This window comes from Peromyscus leucopus, chromosome 23 (assembly GCF_004664715.2).
Source record: "Peromyscus leucopus breed LL Stock chromosome 23, UCI_PerLeu_2.1, whole genome shotgun sequence".
NCBI classification, from domain to species: Eukaryota; Metazoa; Chordata; class Mammalia; order Rodentia; family Cricetidae; genus Peromyscus; species Peromyscus leucopus.
Genome location: NC_051082.1, coordinates 31,877,143 through 31,895,693, shown reverse-complemented (window position 1 = coordinate 31,895,693; position 18,551 = coordinate 31,877,143). Strand labels below are relative to the sequence as shown.

Here is an 18,551-nt window from a genome sequence, read left to right as displayed (position 1 = left end):
CTCAGCGCTTCCTGTTGGCAAGGCAAACACTGTTACTGACTGAGCTCTGTCCCAGCCCCTTTTCCACATTTTGCTTTTCTTTCTTTCTTCCTTTCTTCCTTCCTTCCTCTCTCTCTCTCTCTCTCTCTCTCTCTCTCTCTCTCTCTCTCTTTAATTTCTTTATTGATTCTTTGGGAGTTTCACATCATGCACCCCAATTCCACTCACCTCCTGTAGCACAAATTCTAATTGGTCTTTATAATAAAAACCCAAAGTCGGATGTCAGGGTGCAAGCTGAAAGAGCAGAGCAGCCAGCCACTAGAGAGACTTCTTACCTCCAGGAATCCTCAGACTGAAAGGGGCTGAGCTCCTGTCTCTACCCTGCCTTATCACTTCCTCTCTCCACTCAGCTCTATCACTTCCTGTTTCCTCCTCTCAAGTGCTTTGATTAAAGGTGTGTGGCACCACTGCCTGGCCTCTAGTGGCTAGCTCTGCACTCTGATCTCCAGGCACTAATTTGTTTGTTAAAGCACAAACAAAATACCAACATATTCCCCCCTTTTTGTCTAAAAAAGAATAATTCATACAAGTAAAACTATATACAATAAGTACAATAACTATATAATATATAAGCAATAATTACATTAACAATGTCTAGACCATTAACAATTGACAAATTCAGAGAAAATATTCCATATCTATCCTATCTTGGTGAGTCCAAAAGTTTGTACCTAATTTACTTTCTAATTTTCAGTACCAAAACTATCTTTTAATGTCTCTCAACCTTATACACTTCATACCTCTTTAGTGAATTTCTTTTCTGAATCTGGTAACAAGGAAAACTATAACTATAAAGTCTTCAATTCCATCAGAGACCTGAAAAGGAAATAATACTATCCGAGTAAGCAGGAAGTGCAAGCAAGCAACTTCTAAAAAATGTGAGAAATGACAGAAACAGCTGGCTGCCTGAATAGTCACCCAAGTTTCCTCTGTAACACTGGGGCATCCATCTTCAGCCCACTGGCCTAGCGTATCTGACAGACTCATCTGTGAAGCAGGATATTCTAAAGGACTGTCCTACCTTGTCTTGGCAAAGTTCAGCAGCCACTTTCTTTTGTGTCCTGCTTGTCCAATTTGACCACACACTGTCAGCACCTCCCAGTCCCCCCATTTCCTCCCCTCACCCCTGCAGTGCAGCCATACAAAAGCAAACAAAACAAAGCGAGCAAACAAAAACAAGAACAAACTAAACAAGAAAAACAAAAAGCCTCTTTGCGCCGGGCGGTGGTGGCCCACGCCTTTAATCCCAGCACTCGGGAGGCAGAGGCAGGCGGATCTCTGTGAGTTCAAGGCCAGCCTGGGCTACCAAGTGAGTTCCAGGAAAAGGCGCAAAGCTACACAGAGAAACCCTGTCTCGAAAAAAACAAAAAACAACAACAAAAAAAGCCTCTTCGCTTTTCCTTCTCCAACAGCTCCTTATTCGCCCTTGTCCTCTACCACATTTCAGAGTTGTGCGTAATGACACAGATGTCATGATGTTTCCTATAATCTGAGAAAAAAGCACTTTATGGTTTACAAAGTCCATTCTCTACCAGCCTGTTATAGTCTCAGTCATTTCCCACACGTGACAGACAAGGAAGGGAAGTCTCGGGGACATTTGGGTGGACTGTGATCCTTCTACGATAACAGTCTATGCAGATGGACTGGACGCTAAGATGAACACTAAGACGTGTCAGTCACTGCTGGGGCGTGCATGCTCGTATCCAAAAGCAAGAACTGCACAACGAGCAGTGTGAAGAACCCATGAAAACCGCATCAGCAGGGATGCGGGTGTGCTCAGTGGCAGGGCACTTGCCTGCCGGGTGCAAGGCCCTGTATTGGATCCCAACACTGCAAATGGGCAAAAATGCATCCACACAACCTTAGCTGTCCTCACCTGAGCAGTCAGTCCACAGTGACTACCTGTTTTCAAGAGCAGACATGATTTTTTTTAAGTCACAACTCTCATCTTTATTTCTTAAAATGTATTTATTATTTATGTGCATTGGTTTTTGCCTGCATGTATGTATGTCTGTGCGAGGGTGTCAGGTCCCCAGAATTGGAGTTAGAGTTTTGAGTTGCCATGTGGGTGCTGGGAATTGAACCCAGGTCCTCTTGAATAGTAGCCAGTTCTCATAACCACTGAGCCAGTGTTCCAGCCCTCTACAGGATGATCTTAATATAGCTAAGGGTCAATAGATAGCTTCTTGGATGAACAGAAACCTATGTTTAGTGTAGAGTTTTGAGGGATTCGACTGCTAGTCCAGGGTCAAAAATAGATCATGAGTAAATGCAGCCGCCGCCAACATGTCTGTCTGAAGAGGCATTAAATATGATGCTGAGGTTTGAGAGTTAGAGTTGATGGAATGGGGGAATATCCTCAGATGGAAATGAAGTTCACAGTGAAACTAGAAGAGTTGGGGTAGCAGGTGTTAATGGAGCTGGGAAACATGAGAGAGACAAGTATGTTTTTCCCATGTATAGACTCTAGATTTACATGTGAAAAAGATGAAGTATTTGAACGTAGGCAGGGAGAGGAGGGGGCAAGACAAGAATATGAAAGACATTGAAACACTGCATTAAATGTCATGATCAAACCTACCATCTTAAAACGTGTCAATACATAAATAGTACAAATTTTACAAGGAGCTGGGTGGTGGTGGTGCACACCTTTAAAACTAGCACTCAAGAGGCAGAGGCAGGTGGATCTGAGTTCAAGACCAGCCTAGGCTACAGAGTGAGTTCTAGGACAGCCAGGGCTATGCAGAGAAATCCTGTCTCAAAAAACAGGGGCTGAAGAGATGGCTCAGAGGTTAAGAGGACCTGGGTTCAATTCCCAGCACTCTATTTTCAGAACTCTACGGTCATAACCATCTGTAACTTGGTGCAGGGGATCCATCACTCTCTTCTGGCCTCCTCAGGTACTGCACACACATGGTGCACATACACACAAACAGGCAAACACTCATACATATCAAAGGAAGAAAATGCTCCTGTGGTTCAGCAGGATAGAAAAAGGTGGGTTGTCTCACATCTCCTGAACAGGCTCTTGTCTTCGGAGAGGAACACTTGTTTCCAGGATATGACCACCCAACACTCACATCATAATTGTACAACCACCCATGACTTTCTTCACAATCTTTTCATCCATCTCTCTACAGCACCATTTTAGCTCAATGGCTTGTTACCTAGAGTCAAAGTTCAAAAATATGAATGTCTTGCCTTGAGACCCAGTCACAAGATTTTATTACAAGATATTGCAGCGACTGCTTTAGTTTATTACCATCTGTTAGCTATTGCTGTTGACCTTTTACTTTGTAAATTAATTAACAACTGATGTACTTTGTAAATTAATAATAATCTTCTAATTTGTAAATTAATTATCACAGGCATAGTTTTTGGGGAAAAACAGAGTTAGGTAATGTCCTCAGTTCAGACATCCACTAGAGGTCCTGGAATGGGTCTCCATGGACCAAGGGACTGATGGATCACTAAATGATGAGCTTGATAACAAGGGTAGATAGAGCCTTGGGTTCAGTGTTCTTCTAAAGATGCCTTGCTCTGGATATCTAAATTCCGTAGACCCCCATGGGCTCTTGCAATCTCCTTTGAAGCTAACCCAGGGCTGGCGAGATGGTTCCTCGGGTAAGCGTGCTTGCCAAGACCCTGATGGTAGGAGAGGACTGACTCCTACCAGCTGTCCTCTGGCCTCCACAGATGCTGTGGCACACACATAATAAACAGCAATACATTTAAAAGATGTTTTTGAGAACTTCATGCAGTATATTTTGATCAAACTCAACACCCCCAAATTCCTCCCCAGACCTACTGTCTCCACCCTTACCTCCCTACCCAACCAACTTCAGGCTTGTTTGCTTGCTTTTAAACCCTTGGAGTTCAATGTTTCCCAGCTACTCTTGGGAGTAGAGTCTGCCCTGGAGCGTGGTGATCCCAGCAGGGGCCACACCCCACCTACCTCCACACCAGGATCGTCTGACGTGAGTTTGCACAGGCCTGCTCATGCTTCCCAGTTCCTGTGCACAACTGCACCATTTTGTCCAGAAACACTGTTTCTTTCCTTGAAGATGTCAGAGGTGGTGGGCACGACCCCCAATAAAAATAAAGGGGGGCCACACCCACTGCATAGGGACTAATGAAAGGCAGCAAGCCTGGCTGCAGTCGGGGGGCAGGAGTGAACACGTGTGTACGGTCAAAGGGAAATGCCGTGTGCTAAACCCCCGGGTCCGTGTGCTTCTCCTTTGTCCCGAGTGCTATGGTGAATTTTCATCAAATACTAATACTGTGGTCCTCGCTCCCCCAACCTCGAATCCCCTGAGGGAGAGGGGCCGTGAGTTAATAATGAGCTTCCACCGAAACCCCTCAGGAGCACTGATGCTCTCAGCCCCTTCCTCCTGGCTGTTTATCTGTCCTTCAGGATGTCCTTTTTAGCAAAGGACAGTATTGTGAGCTATGCTTGCAAATCACCGAACCTGAGGGGGCATAGGAAACCATTTGCGCCCGGTCTGTCGTCAGCACAACCCACGGTGGCGGCGTACTCATGATTGATGCCTGACTGGGGCAGTGTTGTAGGACAGAGCCCTTACCTGGCCCTAACTCCTTGTCGACACTCAAAACAGAGTGGAATCACAGGGCAGCCTGTCAGTGTATGCCAGAGAATCACTCGGTGTTAGAAGTACTGAGTGCAGAGCCCTTTTCCAGCAGATCTGGAACCTTCCCGTAAAGAGCCTTGAACGTGAAGACTGGTAACTCAGAAGCAGAACGGTAGCAAGAAAAACATGAAACCGTTCTCCAACACCGTCAGAGCATCTAAGAGGAAAACTGCAGAGGGATATGCGAATTTCAGGGAACCCAAATGATTCCCAACTCCAAACAAGCACCGTGGACTCCAGACTGGGATCCACCAGCACGCTTTGCGTCTCAGCTTTAGACTATTCATCGGCAGCTTTCTCAGGACGCAGAAGGCTACCATTTTAATACAAATGAGGAGTCTTCAATGCAGGGTGGGCCAGGCGGCAGTGGCGGGTGGTGATGGTGCACACCTTTGATCCCAGCACTCAGGAGGCAGAGGCAGGCAGATCTCCGAGTTCGAGACCAGCCTGGTCTACAGAGTGAGTTGCAGGACAGCCAGGGCTACACAGAAAAACTCATGTCTTGAAAAACAAAACAAAAATAAATAAAACCCAAGAAATTCTTTGTCATGTGACCACAAACTAACACATCTCGTGCACTGCACACGTCCAGCTGCACCCCCCATTTCATCCCTCCACGCCAGCAGCAGCCCAGACTAAAAGCGGACACCCAAACTATCTGCAGACATTGTATTCCTAAAAAGTCAATAACCAAAATATGTCAGAACTAGTAAAAAAAAAAAAAAAAAAAAAAAAAAAAAAATGATCCATTTACTAATGTTCTGAAAAATTTGGGGGTGGGGGTGGGTTGTTTTTAGACAAGGTCTCACTGTATACCTCTGACTGGTCTGGACCTACATACACACCAGGCTGGCCTCAAACTCAGAGATCCCCCTGCCTCTGCCTCCCTGGTGCTGTGATTAAAGGTGTGCGCCACTAGTTTTTATAGACCAGGTCCATGAACAATATTTTTAAGAACCATCATGCTGAAATTATATTTAAGTAAAGTAGTATGGAATTATTCATGGATGTAAAATGGGAATATTCTAATAATTTAAAAACAAGTTAGTATCTTGATATGTAACTTAAGCGGCATACTTTTCTTCAACAGAACATTGCTCGGTAATCTAAAATACAAAGTAAATCTATGAAAGACAATAGTTCAATCTACATGCCCTGGTTGCTCTATCTAACTTCTCATATAAAGATCCAAATCTCTCAACTTCAACTTTTCAGCATGCGAGAGTACTTAGCTGTAACTCGAAGGTGCAAGCACCACGCTACAGGGCAGAGCTGCCTCGGTCCTGGGTCTGCCACCCAACCTGATCACAAATGTGAAGACGGCCCGGGAACTCCGCAGGCTCCAATACTAATGCCGAGCCAGGCGGTGGCACACACCTTTCATCCCAGCACCCGGAGGCAGAGGCAGGCGGATCTCTCTGAGTTTGAGGCCAGCCGGAGCTAGATAACAGAGAGACTCTGTCTCAAAAAACAAAAAAACAAACAAACAAACAAAACCAACAAAAACTCTATCTAAAATGAAGTTTACAGAAAGAGGAGAAAGCAGGCTGAACCGGACGCTGTGGAGTTGTAACATTTAGGAGAAACACGTTTTCAGAACCCAGGAACCTGGGCTTTGCTGTAGCCTCAGAGCTCAGAAGCCACCTCCAGGCTTTCAACCACCTCACGAGCCCACACTAAAGAGCCAGCACTTGCCAATGACCGAGCAATCTCGTCAGTACTTTAATGTGTACATCGGACTGAGGGAGGCAGCTACACAGTGCGCTTCCGTGGTTCCCGCACGGCGCCTGCTCTACAGCAAGCCCAGCTTGTACTCCACCATCAAGTGTGGCTCGCCCATCAGTTCACTCTGGGATGGATCTGGAAAGAAACAAAAACAGATTCCGGAAATGACTCTTCAGACATGGATGCTAAGGTCTGGGGTCAGCATATGAGAATCTGTGACAGTCAAAACCAACCCAGTGTGACAACAGGCAGGCTGTCTGAGGCTGGAGTGGAGGGAACTTGGGGTGTGCAATAAAACAATTCTGTATCTTGATTGAGGGGATCCAGCTACACACATTTGTAAAGGACAGAACTGTCCACCTAAAAATGGGTCCATCCAATAGCATATCAATCCTATCTCAATGTAAGTGACTTAAAAAGAAAAAAACGGCTGGAGAGATGGCTCAGCAGTTAAGAGCACTGGCTGCTCTTCCAGAGGACCCAGGTTCAATTCCCAGAACCCACATGGAGGCTCAGAATTGTCTGTAACTCCCACTGTAGGGGATCTGGCACCCTCCTCACACAGACATACATACAGGCAAAACACCAATGCATATAAATCTCCCTCTTTTCTTTTCTTTTTTCTTTTGGAGACAGGGTTTCTCTGTGTAGCCCTAGCTGTCCTAGAACTCACTCTCTCACTCTGTAGACCAGGCTGGCCTTGAACTCACAGAGATTCTCCTGCCTCTGCCTCTTGAGTGCTGGGAACAAAGGTGTGTGCCACCACAGCCCAGCTATAAATAAATCTTTAAAAAGAAAGAAAATAATTTTTTTTTCCAAAGTTCTGGTGCTTCTGATGGTTTTTCACCTAAGAACTATTTACATTGCAAAAACTTTTTTTTTAATGATTTATTTTATGTGCATTGGTATTATGCCTGCATGTATGTCTGTGTGAGGGTGTCAGATCCCCTGGAGCTGGAGTGACTGACAGTTGTGATCGGCCATATGGGTCTTGGGAACTGAACTCGGGTCCTCTGGAATAGCAGCCAGAGCTCTTAACCACTGGGCCTTTCTCTAGCCTCTGCAAAAACATTTTATCTTTTCCATCTTCTGCCCATCACAGACACACAACAGAAATCAGAATTCTAAAGCACCTTAAACTCCGCCATCAGAGTTAAAGACTGGAAAGCTGTACTGGACTGTGGTAAGGCACTGAAAGCCTTTGACAAACCCCGTCCACCGGGCTCCCTGGACGGTCTCCACCCTCTCCCCACCCACCGAGCTCAATGCACCAAACCTGCAGTGTGCACAATGAGAAACTGGCGGATGCGGGGCGGAGGGGGCTTTGGGAAGCAGTGGAGTCCGAGTATGCCCACTAGTTAACTTTCTGCTCCACCTCGGAACTAGTTGACTCTAAGGGTAAGTCATCATTCACTGAAACAGGAAGCACCCAGCAGCAAGGCATCAGCCCGCAAGTTAGGAGATGTGCCCTGAGCTCCCTGGGATGGGAGTTCACTCACCCTAAGGGGGTGAGGGCACCTCAAAAAGCCCAGTTTTAACTTCCCTGGTGCTGTCATAAAATGCGCAGAACCGAGCTGGCCAACACTCCCTGAGGAGACCAAGCTGCAGTCTGGGCAGGTGCAGGGGAGCGGGGTGCGCCGGAGGTCACTCACTGATGAACAAGAAAGACTTGTTCATCAAGGAAGTGCTACGCAATGAATTAATGCAGCGCAGGGGAGACACCAGGTAGCCATGGCAGTCCTCAGCTACCCCATCTGTGCATACACAGTTCCCAACCAAGGAACACCACCCCAAGCGCACTAAAGCGGTCTCACCACGGTGGACGTGAGCTCCCTCCACAGGGGACCTTTGCAGCTAACTTCTACCTCACAGAGAGAGGCAGAGAATGAACATAAAAAAGACGTTCTCAAGCTCTTTTCGTGATCTTCTGAGACGTGAAGTCAGGGCCGGGAATAAATACAAATGACTGACCAGCCTGATTTCCCTGGGGACAGTGACTGCTGGCTGCTGTCACTCCGTTCAGTATAGGTTCCGTAAGTGTTGAGTGTCACTCACCGTTAAGAATATCCTCAAAACCAATGGTCTCTTCGTTGCCCCTCAAAATATCCAGGGACAGGTTTGAGCTTGGAAGGAATGGAAGGCGCTGGACCTGGGGGAGAAGAGAAGAGGGCAGCCTCAGAAAAATCGAGGGGAAGGCAGACTGCGTGCCGTAATCCCATGCTCTTGAAAAATTTACAAAACTAAGTAAAAGTGCCATTTAGCCAGTGGGGAAAAATAATTTACATTTTAGGTACAGACGAAGTTTTAAAGTGTTGGCACTGGAACAGTAACCTGCCACATCTGCCTGTGTTTATTCCACTAATTAACCGACCATGTCTACCTGTGTTTATTCCACTAACTAACCCACCATGTCTACCTGTGTTTACTCCACTAACTAACCCACCATGTCTACCCGTGTTTATTCCACTAACTAACCCACCATGTCTACCTGTGTTTATTCCACTAACTAACCCACCATGTCTACCTGTGTTTATTCCACTAACTAACCCACCATGTCTACCTGTGTTTATTCCACTAACTAACCCACCATGTCTACCTGTGTTTTGGGGTGTTGCTTCTGTTCGGGAAAACTTTAGCACACACCACGTGATTGTTGTGGGGTATCTGTACACTGTGTGAAGATGGATTGCTGTGTAATAAAGAGCTGAATGGCCAATAGCAAGGCAGGAGGTGTAGGTGGGACTTTCGGACAGAGCAGCTCTGGGAAGAAGAAAGGGCGAGTTGCCGCCAGATGCAGAGGGCACAGGGCACGCAGGAGGAGAGGTAACAGCCGTGAACCACATGGCAGCGCGTAGATGAACAGAAATGGGCTAATTTAAGTTATGAGAGCTAGTTAGAAACAAGAAACTACGCTAAGGTCAAGCTTTCATAATTAACAAGAAGTCTCCATGCCATTATTTGGGAGCCGGCGGGACAGAGAAGATTCATTACATGTGTTGAAAAGCAAAGCAAACTCCCAGAGCCTAACACCACACCTCACTCAGCACAGAGACCCCGTTCCTGAGGAATCGGAGGTGAGTGAGCCTTTCCATGCTGTTCTGTGCCGCTCAGAGCAAAGGTAAACATAACCTCTTCAACCGCAGTGGGGACCGGAAATGCAGACCAAGCTCACCTAGGAGGCTTTTATGCCAATGTGACCGTGTGAGGCGGTGGCAAAGCATGGGCTGTGCAGGAGAAGCCTCTGGATTCCCATTCTGACCATCACTGGCCCAATCGCATAGCTCTGTACCAGTGACCTGAGAGACGGGACCCAGACGGGGTGTGCTGTGCAGCCTGCACACTGCCACCACAGGCCGTGCTCAGCACGCTCAGGCGGGCCAAATGCAGTCTCCAGGCCCGCTGCAGATCACGCACGGCACACTCTACCCAGGCCGAGGTAGTCAGCAATGAATGACACCAGGACTGAAACCCATCACCCTCTGCAGAGGCGCTTGTAGGGAGACCCACCCTCTCCACTCAGAGTGAAGACGCTCTTCTCAAATGCCAACAGCCTACAGTGTTATTTGGTCTTTACAATGTGAAAGATGTCATTCAAAACCAAGAGAGAGGAAGAAGCTCTAAATGGAGAAGAGAGCGAAGGGTCTGAGAGGCAGTGAGGGCGGGACAAGTGTGAAAAGCAGGGCCTGCAAAATACAAGGAAAGGACCAGGAACAGGGCTCATGCACTGAGCAAAGCCTTTTGACAAAACGGTACTCAAAGCTCAGGCCACCCATTTTACTATGTGTCCCTTCCCAAGGCAGACAGACAGGAACTGGGGAAGGGCGCTAACAGTTCTGTGCCAACAGGTTCACGGACTCTTGAGAACAGCCTGTGCTGTTCTGACTGCCTTTCCATTTCACAGCAGCAAGGAGCTGAGGGCTGGCTCAGAGAAGAGCACTGGGCTGCTCTTCCGGGGAAACCGGGCTCCCAGCACCTATGTGGAGGCTCCGAACAGCTTCTAACTCAGCTCCCAGGGGATCTGGCCTCTGTGATCACTACACACATGGTTCATAGACATACATGCAAACACTCACACACGTAAAATAAGACTAAATAAACTGCCGGGGCGGTGGCGGTGCACGCCTTTAATCCCAGCACTTGGGAGGCAGAGCCAGGCGGAGCTCTGTGAGTTCGAGGCCAGCCTGGTCTACAGAGCGAGTTCCAGGAAAGGTGCAAAGCTACACAGAGAAACCCTGTCTCGAAAAACCAAAAAAAAAAAAAAAAAATACTAAATAAACCTTAAACAACAAATGTGCTTCAGAACGTTACTCTTGAGTGTTTGGATTAGATGATACAGTCCACACTCAGACTCGGCCATTCTCACTTAAAGCCAGTTCAGAGTCGTCTTCTTGCAAAGAAGTACTTAAACCACAAGCCTATAAAATCAATGGCACTCATAGCACAGACCACAAGACTCAGGGTTAGCAGGCCACAGAAAGGAAGCCATGGTAGCAGGAAACAAATGCATGAAAGCCCAAAGTAGGAAGCAGGAAGCTAATCCATCAGGCAAGCTGGGTTTTACCCGGGGGACACAGTGAGGTCTGTTTCCAGGCTCTCTGCGGGGAGAGCAGGGGGCTGAGGAGCAGGGTGAGAATCACTGCAGTACAACAGTCAGGCAGATCTAGTAAGGACCAGACATGGGGCGTGGGGGTGACATGGCCGTGAGCGAGGCCACCAGGGCTAATGCCTGCCTCAGGGGCCTGTGGCCTTCCAACCAGAGAAGCTGTAGGTCCACAGGCCAGAACGACTGTCGTCAGCAGCACCTGAGTAACAGAGCGGCCCGGCAGGGAACGGGGACGGAAGAGCAGGGAGGGCACTTCAGGGAACCGCCCGAAGGAACCAGGCACGGCTGGAAGGGGGTCCGGGGAGAACCGGGACATGGGTTCGAGTCTTCAAAAATCACGGGGGAAGGAAGGAGCTTAGGGGCCAAACGCCACAGTGTTCAGGTAAAAATGGGGTGAGAAGACGTCTGCACTGTTCCGGAGCCGGAAGACACGGGCACAGAGGAAGAGGAAGCAAGTGAACAGACACAGGAAAACAAGGGCTGCCAGCAGCTGAACCTGCAGAAGCCGACGAGAGACAAGACATCAGCAGGAGGCGTGAGGACACCTGTAACCGCAGCACACAGCAGGCACAGGCAGGCAGATCTTGGGGAGTTCAAGGCCAGCAAGGTCTACAAAGCAAGTTCCAGGCCAGTTAGAGTTACAAGGTGAGACCCTATCTCAAAACTAACTAGTTAATTAGGGATTGATACAATTTTTAAGATGGGATTTGAATATGTGTAACCACTGATGAGCCAGGAAGCAAGAGAAGCCAAAGGTGTCTGCTGATGACGGGTAGTTGATCCCGGAAGTAGTGTGACGCAGTGGAACCCAGCACACAGGCAGCAGGGGACAGTTCTCACAGGCAGAAGGACATTGCACACAGCTACTCCTTAAGCAACAGGTAACCCAGAGGGCAGAGAAACAGAGGCAGACAGCTGCATCTTCAGACACTGTGTCTGTAACATGAAGACATTCGCCATCTAACAAGTTTCCTCTAGGAAGTAGGAAGCAGGGTCACGCGTGACAGAGGGAAGCAGACCAGGCTGTGAGGGAACAAGGGAAGCAGCGTCTAGACAGGCGTCACGAAAGCGCCAGCCCACGTGGGACAGAGGACACTCACCTGCTGTACTGCCTTGAACTCCATCTGTAACTTCAGGGGGGCAAACAGACCCTGGATGTTCCTCAGGGTGGAAAAGTTCATCTTGTCTTGGTTAAGCTGGAACTAGAGGGACAGAGCAAGTGTAACCCAGGTGCTTGTCACAAATGCCCCAACGCCGGTCTGCAAGCACCACACTGGAACCGACAATAACGACAACACAAAGTGCACCTGCTAATTTCTCCCGGATAAATCCCATAACATTCACGTCTGCCCATCTGTGTGAGCGGTGTGTGCTTGTGTGGTGTGCGCATGTGTAGATGTGAGCCCGCACAATGAGGCCAGGGTCAACACCAGGTCTCTTCGTCAACAGTTCCCATCTTATTTTTTGAGACGTGGTCTCTCACTGAACCCGGGGCCTATGGATTCAGTAGGATCTGCCTGTCTGTCCTCCCTCATCCAGAAATGGTACCCAAAGGTCTTCTAGCGTGGACTCTAAACAAGTGCTCATATCTACTTCTATTTTCTAGCAGAGGATAAGAAAGAAAGACACAGGTAACATACTCACATTTTTTTCTGATAATTCAAGAGGGTGACTGGGCAAAAGTTCATTTTTCACAGAAGAAAACCTAAAGGGAGAAAAACAAACTATTTAACAGGAGATTCTACATCATTCTCTACCACAGTTCGAAGCTGCAGGTGTAACTGTAGTGTCGGGGCATGGGGTGGGCTCAGTGGGTGAGCATCAGCTAGCCAGAGGCCCAGGGCACGAGCCCCACCAACACCCCCAAGGCTGTGATTGTGCAACAGAAGTGTGCCAGGGAGTTTTCTGGAGGTGAGAACCTTGTTCTCGTAGTGATGGCACCACTCAGTACAGGAACAGAAATTTTCATTAAAATACACAGAACTTTAATCCCAGCACTCGGAGACAGAGGCAGGCAGATCTCTGTGAGTTCGAGGCCAGCCTGGTCTACAGAGTGAGTTCCAGGACAGCCAGGGCTACACAGAGAAACCCTGTCTCAAAACACATAGAACTATGAATGAGCAGACAGTCATAGTAAAAACGCACTTGCTACAGACAATGGGACTCGAGATTTCAATTACCAGGGGGGGCTTCCAGACACGGACACTAACTCACATCCTCTGTCTACAGTAAAGTTGATGGTAATGCCACTGGAAAACTGTGGGAAAGCTTTACACATTTTTACATTTAACTAGTCCACGGAGTTTCATTTTTATTTTGATGTCTTTCGTGGGTTCTCATTTAAGTCTTCTCATAGAAAGTTTTCAACTGTTTTAAAGAATTTGCTCAGCATGTGTTCAGCGTCACTGCCACTCTGACATGCTTTCCTAGGACAGGAGAGCCAAGACTCTTCGATATGGACTGCATCTACATGTACTGAAGACGTGTAAACAACACGGGTAAGGGACCACAGCCAGGACAGAGCAGTGGGCACTGTCAGGCCAAGTACTGTTGAAGCCAGGGGCCAGGGGCAGAAGAAACCCGCAACAGCCGTTCACTGGGCACTGTCTGTGGACAGACAGACCGTCATCAGAGAGACAGACATGAGCACTGTCTGTGGACAGACAGACCGTCATCAGAGAGACAGACATGAGCACTGTCTGTGGACAGACAGACCGTCATCAGAGACAGACATGAGTACTGTCTGTGGACAGACAGACCGTCAACAGAGAGACAGACATGAGCACTGTCTGTGGACAGACAGACCGTCATCAGAGAGACAGACATGAGCACTGTCTGTGGACAGACAGACCGTCATCAGAGAGACAGACATGAGCACTGTCTGTGGACAGACAGACCGTCATCAGAGAGACAGACATGAGCACTGTCTGTGGACAGACAGACCGTCATCAGAGAGACAGACATGAGCACTGTCTGTGGACAGACAGACCATCATCAGAGAGACAGACATGAGTACTGTCTGTGAATAGAACGTTATCAGAAAGGCAGACCATGAAAACAGCCCTTTGAATGTAGTCTTACTAGCTAATTTGGAAGAAAAGAAGCAACATTACTTTTTCTGTTTTTGTTTTTCAGGACACGGTTTTACTGTATAGCTCTGGCTATCCTGGAACTCGCTTTGTAGACCAAGCTGGCCTTGAACTCACAGAGATCCACCTGCCTTTACCTCTGCCTCCCAAGTGCTGGGATTACAGGTGTACACCACCACCACTCAGGAAGAAGTAACATTTCACGCTGAAGCAAAAATTCCCCAGGACTTGGTTGGCGGCTAGCCTATTAATCTCCTTTAAAGTTTTATTTGTTTTTATTTTGTCTGATCCTACCCATCATCCTACAAGGTGCCACACACTTGGAGGACGGCCCCTACTCTGCTGAGATACTCATCCCAATGCAAGGGCCATGTAGGCCTCTTCTCTCCATGCTCCATCTGAGTGTGTGACGCACTGGAGCCCAAATCTAATATACACGCACAGCCTTTCAAAGAGTCCCTGGAGAGGAGCCCACAGAAGCGTTCATTAGTTCAAGGCCCAGCCACAACTCCCCACATACCCCTTCCGGAGGAGATCATGACTCTCAAACGGCCCACTTGCTGAGAGCTCTGTAACTGGAATACTGTCCTTCAGCTGCGACCCAAGGCCTCTGGCGTTCTACAAGACAAAGTCGCACAGCAGTTAAAGACGACAGGTAAGGTCAGTGCCCTCAAGAAGCCAGGATCTACACAGACAGAGCCTTGCGTACTGTGGCAGCCAGTCCACAGGGTACAGTGAGTAATCCCACCTTTGGGGACAGAAGGACTCCCGCTGTCCCTGCTGACTGTGCCGGCAGGGAGAGCTTCTTATATATAAAAAAAATAGTAACATAAAGATACGAACATATAAACAAGCTACAACCAGTCTGAGATGACTGACTAACATATTAATGAAGTGGCAAATTTTTCAAAGACGGACAGTCATATATTAAAAAAAAAAAAAACAAACCCCAAGTTCTGCCCTAAAATTGACAGTCTAGGAAGGTTTATGGGAAGATCGAGCAGATTCGCTTCTCTGCAGAGAGACCTCCCCTTAGTTTTATCGCAGTGTTTAACACAGCGAAGAGGCTGAGGACAGAACACTGGCAAACACCGCTCCTTGGGACAGATCTAGGAACAACAACGAAAGACGGAACTGAGACCTGACACCTAGGAAAATGGGGTCATAGGAACTAAGGGGGGGGGGGGCTGGTTACTATAAGTAAAATAATGTAAATGCAGCTAATTGAAATGCCGTGAAAAGTTCAAAGCAGCACCTCTGGAACTGGCACACTCTCACCTGCCATCTAACACCCCTATCTGCCCAGGTAGAGAAAAATGCAAGCCTGCGGGTAACCTGGTGTCCGGCACTGGTCTAGAACTAACTTCCAAGAAGGCAGCTTTACGACAGACTTAGTTCATCTGTGTATTTTACCTGGCGGCTTGCGGTGTGTGGCACCAGCACCCCAGGGTCTTGCCCGAGCCTCACCAATCTCCCAATTCTGCACAGCAAGGTTTCCCTAAGAAACTCAACTTCGCCGCCAAAACTGCCAAAGACCCCATCTACACTTCATTAACACCTGAGAAGTAAAGTCCAGGGTCCTGAGTCCGCAAAGCAAGAGCCCACACTGCTGCCGGGAAGCCATGGGGGATCGGGATGAGAACCTGCAATCTCACAGAATGCCACCTACTCAGTGACTGCCAGCCAAGCCGACTGCCAGGACCAGCCCCATATGAATACAGCTTTCCCGATGCTAAGTGACATCGCTACCCGCTACATGCTCCTCCTGCAGCTGCTTTAGTGAAAAGTGACGAGGGAAAACGTTTCTCTATGCACTCTAGAACTGCTGTTCCCACCTTCCCAATGTCCTTCTGCAAACTATCAGGGCTCCTGAAGGTCCTAGTACAGTGTCAGATAAAAGTGAGTCTACAAAGAGTGTTTCTCACACTCCTTTACAACGGTTAGCGGGAGTGTTGGCCAACACAAGCTTTCTGGGCGTGCGTGGGCAGATGGGCTGCACGGAGTATCAGGTCTGTGCCATGGTGACTCAGGAGTCTGCTCAAAGAGAAACAGAAAGTGGGAAAGGGGGAGAGGCCAGAAGAGGGAGAGAGGGATTCCAAGCACTAACCAATACAGACAAACCGGGAGCAACAACCGCGCCCCAACACACGGCACAGGGAGAGATGTTTGCAAACCCAGGCTGAGTCGTATAAACGCAACCTGCCGTCGTGGGCAGAGCTTGGGGGCTCCAGTCACCCCGAAGGGGAGGGAGAGAGGCGGTATCCCAGCACCCACACAAGGGTCGGCTTTCAGAGGTGCCCTGTGCGTCCGCGCCAACTACCGGGGAAGGGGCGCGCAGGCCTGGGAGGCCCTGGGGACCGAAGCGCGCGGTCCCACGGGAAGCAGCACCCCCCGGGAGCGCGCAGCCGCGGCCGTGCCCACGCCAGGCACCCTTCGGGAGCGCGCAGCCAGGCTCATCCTGGAACCAGGCACCCGCCGGGGCCGCGCAGCCGCGATCGTGCCCGCGCCCCGGACACCCGCCGCGATCACGGGCGTTTGCGCTCACTCACCATCTTGGAAACCGCTCTGGGAAAGCTTCTAAGCCCGCTCCCGTCGGCCGGCCAAGCTGCTCACTTCCGTTTCCGGGGCCGAGCCCCCGCCACATCCGCCGGAAGTGCGTCCGTCCGGCCAGGAAGGAAAGAGGACGTGGGAGGAGCAGGGAGTCTCTCTTTGCCGGGGCTCCCACGCTTGCGATCCCGGGGGAGCCAGGGCCAAGGACGCAGCTAGGGTGTGCGCTGGGCCTGGGCCCGCGTGGACGGCTCGGGATTGGCGTGTGCAGATGCGTAGACTCCCCGGAGGCCGGGCGTGATTGGCCTAAAGTTCTGCAGGTGAAGCAAGAGTCCGACAAGAGGCTTTTACATTTTTCTAAGTCGAAGATCCAAGGCTTGGTGTGGGTAGAACCCAAAGAAAGGAGCAAGCCAGCGTGGTCACTGAGCCACAGCCGCCGGTGGGCTCCAGGGGTCCGGGGTGGGGGTATTATCGAACTGGCGGGGTGGGGTGGGGCGGGGTCGTAACCTTTGTCCCGAGTTAGTTCCGACCTCAATAAGCCAGTTAAAAGCGGAAGGCAGAAAAAGGATATTTAGTGAACGTGGCCACAGTGGGAAGACCACAAAGACTTGGGCTCCCTGGGACTAAATCCTTTTTTTCAATAAAATGTTTACGTGTGTAAACAATTTAAGTCAATGTCATCATAGCTAACGCATATTACAATGGCTCTTAGAACTACATATAAACATGCTGCACATGGGTCATTTCCTAAATCTTTCCATCAAACTTACTAATATCTTGAACGGTGTGTATGTGCATCACGTGTGTGCCTGGTGCCCTCACAGTCCTTTACAAGGGTAGCAGTATTTGCCAACCCAAGTCTGGGGATCTTTTGGAACTGGAGTTTCAGGTAGATGGTCGTGAGCCACCCTGTGGGTGCTGGGAACTGAAACGAGCCCTCTGTGAGAGCAGCAGGTGCTCTTAACCACTGAGCCATCTCTCCGTGCCCCTTGGCTCGCATTTCGAGAGTGCCGTACAGCATGGAGGACAAGGCAGGTCTGGTCACTTGGGTTCTGCAGGCGGAAGCATAGAGAGATAAACGCTGTTGTCCTCTGGCTTTCACCTTGGTATTCCATCTGGGACCACAGCCCATGGGATGGTGGTTCCCCCATTCAGGGTACATAATTTTTAGTTAAAACTATAGAAATGACCTCGCAGATATGCCCAGACTATGTCTCCTACATCAGTGGTTCTCAACCTTCCTGATGCTGCGACCCTTTAATACAGTTCCTCGTGTTGTGGTAACCCCCCCAACCATAAAATTATTTTCGTTGCTACTTCATAACTGTAATTTTGCTACTGTTAGGAATTGTGTAAGCATCTGATGTGACTCCCCCAATGGGGTCAAGATCCACAGGTGGAGAACTACTGTTAGGTGACTCTAAATCATCTCAAGTTGACAATTAAGATTAACCATTGATCTGGGCGGTGGTGGCACACGTCTTTAATCCCAGCTTTCAGGAGGCAGAGGCAGACAGATCTCTGTGAGTTGAACAGCCAATGGCAAGGCAGGAGAAAGGATAGGTGGGGCTGGCAGGCAGAGAGAATATATAGAAGGAGAAATCTGGGAGGAGAGGAGAAGTAGCCAGAGAAGGAGGAGGACTCCAGGAACCAGCCACCCAGCTACACAGCCAGCCATGGAGTATGAGTGAAAGTAAGATTACATAAGTAAGAAAAGGAAAAAGCCCAGAGGCAAAAGATAAATGGGATAATTTAAAGTTAAGAAAAGCTGGCAAGAAACAAGCTAAGCTAAGGCCAAATATTTATAACTAAGAATAAGCCTCCATACGTGATTTATTTGGGAGCTGGGTAGTAGGCCCCCTAAAAGACCAAAAATAACCAACAACAGGAAAATTGTAG

At 48.8% G+C, this 18,551-nt stretch overlaps 1 protein-coding gene across 1 annotated transcript; it reads right to left on the bottom strand.

Annotated features, from left to right (window-relative positions):
• Positions 1–6,379: 6,379 nt before the first annotated feature.
• LOC114699136 (proteasome maturation protein) lies at positions 6,380–16,762 on the bottom strand. The gene is made up of 6 exons (XM_028878045.2): positions 16,655–16,762; positions 14,626–14,723; positions 12,661–12,721; positions 12,117–12,218; positions 8,469–8,562; positions 6,380–6,548 (listed from the first exon to the last, which is right to left on the bottom strand). The coding sequence occupies exons 1-6, from the start codon at positions 16,655–16,657 to the stop codon at positions 6,481–6,483; spliced, it is 426 nt and encodes a 141-aa protein (XP_028733878.1). The 5' UTR covers positions 16,658–16,762; the 3' UTR covers positions 6,380–6,480.
• Between the last annotated feature and the right edge of the window lie 1,789 nt (positions 16,763–18,551).